The sequence below is a fragment of the Apteryx rowi genome, unplaced genomic scaffold (assembly GCF_003343035.1).
Source record: "Apteryx rowi isolate R43461 unplaced genomic scaffold, aptRow1 scaffold_338, whole genome shotgun sequence".
Classification (NCBI taxonomy): Eukaryota; Metazoa; Chordata; class Aves; order Apterygiformes; family Apterygidae; genus Apteryx; species Apteryx rowi.
In genome coordinates, this window is record NW_020449841.1 from 531,745 (window position 1) to 538,464 (window position 6,720).

Below are 6,720 nucleotides of genomic sequence, written 5' to 3' on the forward strand. Positions count from 1 at the left end.
GAGAGCTTCCCAGGCACCTTGACCTTGCAGCAGAATGGTCATAACCAGCAGCATGTTTTTGAAACATCTGATCTTCTCTGTCATTTTGGCAGGAGGCACAGAATAGAGCCAACAGAGAACAAAGCCATACAGAGAGGTAGAGCACTCCTTGAAAAGGTCAGGCAGTAGTTTTCAGCAGTTGAGGTCTTTGTCTTGCTGTCTAGCTCTTGGTGTTCCTGTTGCAAAGATGAGTTGTTCACCTGAATAAGAAACTCAGACTTTTATGTACAAATGCAAGTCTTCTGGTGAGAGAAAGAGGAACTCCCTAGAGCACATGTCTTTATCCCATCCTCACTAGTGGGAACATGAACAGCTCTTACACTACCATTTCTGCTCCAGAGCTCTGGAGGTGACCACACTTGTCTTGGGAAGTCTCCCTTTGGTAAAGTTTGGATAATGTTACAGCTAGAACTACTGTTCCCTGCCTTGGGCAGACTCATTGGTGTGCACAGGGTATCAGTTACTAAGTAGAGGTGGTGATAAATAACCCAAGGCTGGAGGCACCATGACTATGATCATAGCTGGGGGAAGGAGAGGAAGGTGGATTGGGGAAAGGTGGATGAGAAGAGGAGGCATGTCTATTACTGCATAGAAAATAACCTAAATCTAAAGCTACACCATATCCACTCATAGCTTGGGCAAGAAACTGTAACTTAGGGTTGAGTGAGAGGAAAGCTAGAGGGGGAGAGGAAAAAAAACAACAAAAAAAACCCCACACTCTCTAATTGCTTGCTTGTTGCCTCCTGCATCCCCCTGCTGTTAGGCATGCAGTACATACCACAGCCTGCTAGGCTTTAGACTCTTCCTTCTGGCAAAGCTGGCAAAAAGGATAGCATGACCAATGTGACTGAGACAGCCTAGCATGTCTCTTGCATCTTGGATTTTAGCAATAGATATTTCAGTGCACTGCTGAAAGATAGTTCTCAAACCAGACATAGCTACTGACAACCTTTGGCTTTGTTTGCAGGTGAACATCCTACTCTATTGGAGATAGTGTTTTGTCCTTACCTCTGAGCCCTTAAATAGAACAAAAAGTCTTTTCCAAGATTAAATACAAGAAAGAAGTGAGACTGAAACCAGGGCAGGTCTTGTTTTCTCCTCCCCCACTTATTGGGGTGGTTTTTTTGTTTGAAGAACTGCATGCTTCCAGAGGCCAACCGCTGTTTGTAAAGCTCTGTGTTCATTAGTATTTTGTTACAAAAGGCAGACAGGCCTTTCGGTAGCATGAGAGCAGATGTGGCCACATTTAAGGGATGCTCTATTAATAAACTAGTTGTTTACAGGCTACAAAGGCTTTGTTCTACCTATTAGCAGAAGCGCATCAGTGCATCCCCCCATTTTCTCCCGTTCTGACAGGATCATTATTTGTATTTGGAATATCTTCTAGTACAGAAGATTTAAATTCAGACCAGTTTCTTCTACAGACACAAAAAAAACAAAACAAAAACAAAAAAAAACTCAGGAAGGTGTGAAAGTCCCATGCTACACACTGTAATACAGAAGGCAAACTTGCTAGATATTAAACAACATACGTGGCATGAGGGGGCCTTAAAATTCTTTTGCTGTCACAAGGAAAGAATATGCTGCAGTTGGTTACAGTTGTGAGTTTCCCCTGGCCAAGTTTACCTCATTGTAAAAAGTAAAGATGTCAGAGGGGCAAGTTAAACAAGCAGACAAATATTATAACAGATACTAGGAGCGCTGTTAAGAGCCAGAACAAGGTTCTTCCTATTTTAAACTTGCAGTCCTGAACTAGCAACCCACTTCATAGTTCCATTGAGCCTGCAGTACCTGGGACAATATTTATCTATTACAGCTAGATTGCATGTAAGAGGAGCATTGGAGAACTTCCTTGCCAGAGGAAAAGCAGCCCAAAACTGTAAAACCAACATTTTACCCCCTCCTGCCACCTCCATGCAAGAACAGGCTTCAACTGTACTCCTCAGGACAGGGGGGTACAAGGTCAGATTCTAGACTCCTTTGAGGTCCTTTGCTCCTCCAGCAATACAAAAAGGTTCAAGATGTTCAGCAACTTGCATCTGTCAAGGCCCAGTTGCTATTCCAGTCATTCTGCAACCCCTCCCACAACTATGTAACCTGTCTACAGCAACCACAGTCTAGCAGGGATTTGAGCAGAAGGGTTTCCACAATGCCACATTTAGCATTAGACCTGGCACGAGGCAGATGGTGTACTGGCCTCCATCGCTTGGAGGATTTATAGTGGCAAACTTTTTAGCAAGTAGAAGTGTTACATGCCTAAACAAGCTGCACTGAAAGTGCATTCTCAGACCAACTTAAATCCAGGCTGCAGTAGCTSTGGAAAGAACTACAGCAGCCTAAATTCAGACTACATTAAGCTGCTGTGGAACCATACCTGAAGACTCATCAGGAGAGCTAAGACACAGTAACAGAATCTGAAAGGCAGAAACATGAAGCCAAAGCAACAAGCTTTGAGGAGAAGGATTTAGGCATAGAAGAAATGTTTTATTAAGCAAACAAACAGGAATATGAAATGTTTTTATCTTAGTGAACCGAATCCACAGTGAAGTCCCTTTCCCAGCACCTAAAACCTAAAGACAGACTACTTGATTCTCAAACTGCTTCCTCACAGAGGAAGAAATGCTGAACTTGTTCAGTCACCATGACTGCAAGTTTCATAACATGAAAGAAGAAATTCCTATGGCAGCCATCAGTCCCAAGCTAGTTGAAACCAGTGATGTAGTTTAGACCAACATTTTATGAGAAAAGTGAGACTATAAAAGCATACATATTTCATTTCTGGGCTAGCTGTCTATACAAGTTCAGGGTCATAAGCATAACTTCAGGATCTCCATTTTTTATGTCAAGAGCTTGCAGAAAACAGTTCAACGCCTCCTGTAGTTTTCCCTCATCCTTCAGTTTCTTCCCACAGTCTATTAAGGTACTGTAATTATCTAAGGCAGGAGAGGAACTCTGACCAATGTCTTTCTGGGAGACACTTTCCTGGGTGAAGTAGTCTATCTGCTCATCAGACTGAAGTTCAGCATCACCAGTGGATTCCTCCTGAGATGACTCTGTTTCATCTGCTTCAGACTGTTCAGACTGCATGCAATCTAGATGGAAGGATTCTCCAACCGCATCAAGTGTTTCTCCAGCAGGTTCTTCTTCAGGCTCAGCAGATTCCCCACTACACTCTTCAGCTTCTTCTTCTACAAGGTCCTCTCGCTCCTCAGTATTTTCTTCATCATCACTGGTTCCTTCATCATCAGTGGTTCCCATGATTTCTCCAATATCCTCAACCTGGTCCACCACCATGTTGATTACAGATCTTCTGGAAGCTGTAGACCTGTTCCCACTGTTAGTTACCCGGGGAGAAAAGATGGCCTTTGCTATACTTCTGTCACATTTAGGAGTGGATGCACTGATTCCTTCCAAAAATTGATGCAGAGGGCTGTTCAAGGGAGAGGACCTTTTATCAGACTTGTTTTCCTTCAAGATCACAATGGAATGGTTTTCATCCTCACTGTCAGAAGCGATTCTTTGTATGCACTTCTTTCTACTAAAAGCAAAGACACTACTACTTTCCTCTGATGTTTTGTTCTCTTGCAGGGAGTTATTCAGATCTTTAGCTGTGTGGCAGGAGTTTCCAAAGTTATCATTCTCACATACCCAACTTTTCATTGGAGATTTACAGTCACTTTCTGCTTTTAGTTGAAACTCTGCCTTTTCTGGATTCTCCAGTGATCTTTCCCCATTTGAGACATCTTGCCAACCATCTTCAGACTCTTCCAAGACAAGATTGAAGTCCACTTGCTCCTGGAGAGAAGACACAGACATAGCCTCCAAACTGGCTTCCAACACATGAGAGTTCTGCATCCCAGCATGGACTTCCGGCATAACATTTGATAATCTTGGCAGTGTGGCAGCCAGAGGTAGCTCAGGAATGTCATTCTCATCTGTCCCCAAAGCAGCAAGTGGTTCAGGTACCTGATCCGACAGTTCTGCAGTTTTAGGATCATCAGCCATACCAGATTCATCACAGGAGCGCTGAGATTGTTCAGACAGACCATTCCCTGCATCAGTCAAGCTATTTGAATTTACATGAAAAGTACGAGAACACCATTTCTGTTCAAGACTCGGGCTCTGCCTGTCAAGTGGATGAAGTCCAGGGGATGATGGCATAATGCTTGATTCATGATTTTGCTTAGATTCTTGYATATGGGATTGTTTCACTATCTCACTGCTAGTATCCATACTGGACACATCTTGTGCCAGTTTCTCTTCACCTTCATCATCAATAGTCAGACTTGTCATTTTAGAGCTGACATTAACAATCTGGACTTCCTCATCCTCTGTAAGATCTATAGCTTCATCATTTTCAAGTTTAGCAACTACTGGTGGTGAAACAAAGCGACTGATGTTGTTCAACCCTGGAGATTTCTTCTTTGGCTGGGAAGCCAGTTCTGGTGCTCTTGGCCATGTCCCCTCAGAAGCATTTCCGATTCTCTCCATCCTCTGGTCTCTAAGCTGAGACTCTAACTGAACTAGCTCATGGGCTTTCTGTACCCTCTGTTGAATGTATTGATGGGCTTCTTCGCTCTCAGCCTGCTCCTCGTGAGTTATTTCCCTTGTATATATTAAGTCATGATCAGAAATGCCAAACATTTCCAGAGAGTGCAAATAAGCAATATGTTCATCCAGCTGCACATCAGTCTTTCGTTGGGTGGCATGCAGAGACTGCAGCTGGATTTGAGTTGCAGATGTTCGAGTATCTTCTAATGTGAAAAGCTCCCTTAGTTCCTGTTTGGAAAAATATCTATATGGGTTCTTTTTGTCACCAGTAGTCTGTCTTATTAATGAATCCTTGAATACTTGTCGCCTATATATTTTCTCTTCCACGGTACCACAGGTAATCAGTCTATAAATTACTACATTCTCCTTTTGCCCAATCCTATAAGCTCTGTCCACAGCCTGGGCATCTGTAGCTGGATTCCAGCTGGGATCAAAGATCACTACTCGGCTAGCTGCTGTTAAGGTTATACCAACACCACCAACTTGTGTAGTGAGCAAGAAGACAGAGTAGTCTTTGTCATTCTGAAATGCACTAATGCGCTTTTCCCGTTCTGTTAAGTGGGTTACTGTTCCATCAATACGCATGATCTTAAATTGTCTGCGAGACAAAACATGCTCTATGATATCTAGCATCTTCCTCGACTGTGAGAATACCAGTGTTCTGTGTCCCTCATCTCGCAGCCTTTCTAGAAGTCCTACAAGGAACAGCATTTTCCCAGACTCCTGAATCACAGTCTCTTCAGATAGATGATCTATTTTGTTAGCTCCTGAAAGTAAACCTGTTTCACTCTTGTAATCCTGCTCAGAGTATTCGTGTCCTTCTAAGCCCAGCTGGATACATGCTCTTGCAGACAGAAGCCTGGGGTGGTCACACAGCTTCTTCAAGACAGTCAGCTCCGCCAAAGGTGATCGGGTTGTCATCAGCACTTCTTTCAAATGATCCAGAGAGAGAAAGTTCCTGTAGATCTCCTCTTGTATTGGTGCTAAATACACCCACACAACAAAGTCATTTTTCCTAGTAAGAGATGGCATAACAGGAGCACTATTCTCACTTGGATTCTCAGGAAGAGGAGCATGCAATTTGTCAGCATTACAATTTTCTTTTATATCTTCTTTAGTTCTTCTGAGAAAATATGGCTTTATAATGGTCATTAGATTCTCAGATATTTTAAGTCCCAGCGCTTTCTCTCCTAGAGTTGCATCCTTCTCTCTTGCCCTCGTAATAGGATTCTCATATTCCATTTTAAATGTTTTGGCTGTTCCTAAGAGAGAGCCTTGGCATGCAAAGTCGAACAAGGACCACATTTCCCGCAGGTTGTTTTGCACTGGGGTGCCCGTGAGGAGGAGGCGATGTTTTGCAGGAATAGCATACACACACTTTGTCGTTTTGTTTGACGGGCACTTGATTTTATGCGCTTCATCGAGAATGACGTAGTCCCAGACAAACTCCTCTTCATGGCTGCTGGCAAGCTGCTTCCAGTTGTTAATAAGCATCTGGTAGCTTGTGACAACGATACCATTCTTCCTCTGGACCCTCTCCAGGTTCCTGGTGCGCTCTGTCTTGCTGGTGCCATGGAACTCCTTGACACGCAGGCCAGGGGTCCAGCGAGCAAACTCTGCCAGCCAGCTGCTGACCAGCGTGGTGGGCATGATGAGCAGGACATGCCGGACAAGGTCAGCATCAAACATGCCCGAGAGGAAGGCGATGATCTGGATGGTCTTGCCCAGGCCCATGTCATCAGCCAGGATGCCGCCGGGCCTGCCCTCTCGGTGCAGGTGGTACAGGAAGGCAACGCCTTCCCGCTGATGCTGGAAGAGCTTCTCGTGCATCTCCCCGTAGAGCAGCAGGCCGCTGCCGCACACGTCCACGAAGCCTTCCTCCTCCTCCTCCTCCTCCGCCGCCGCCGCCTCGGCCAGCGCCGCCTCCACCCGCCGCATGCGGCCGCTCAGCTTCTCGCTGGGACGGATCGCGGCCGCCAGCCGGAACAAGCGCAGCGCCTCCTCCAGCTCCCCGCCGCCCGCCGCCGCCTTCGCCCCGCTCACCAGCCTGCGGGACCGGCCGTGGGCACCGCATCGAGCTCGCCGCGGCACCCGCCGCCCCCGGCGCCCCGCCTCGCCTCGCCCCCGGGC

The 6,720-nt window shown here is 45.6% G+C and overlaps 2 protein-coding genes across 2 annotated transcripts in view; one reads left to right on the forward strand and one right to left on the reverse strand.

Annotated features, from left to right (window-relative positions):
• Positions 1-2,513: 2,513 nt before the first annotated feature.
• On the reverse strand, positions 2,514-6,641 carry ERCC6L (ERCC excision repair 6 like, spindle assembly checkpoint helicase). Its single transcript, XM_026072176.1, has one exon. It carries the CDS (start codon positions 6,526-6,528, stop codon positions 2,812-2,814), a length of 3,717 nt encoding a protein of 1,238 aa, XP_025927961.1. The 5' UTR covers positions 6,529-6,641; the 3' UTR covers positions 2,514-2,811.
• Positions 6,527-6,720, forward strand: part of OCRL (OCRL, inositol polyphosphate-5-phosphatase) — a 26,301-nt gene continuing 26,107 nt past the window's right edge. The window contains exon 1 of the mRNA XM_026072178.1: positions 6,527-6,655. Coding sequence (XP_025927963.1) covers positions 6,527-6,655 — 129 coding nt within the window. The remainder of the gene's footprint in view (positions 6,656-6,720) is intronic.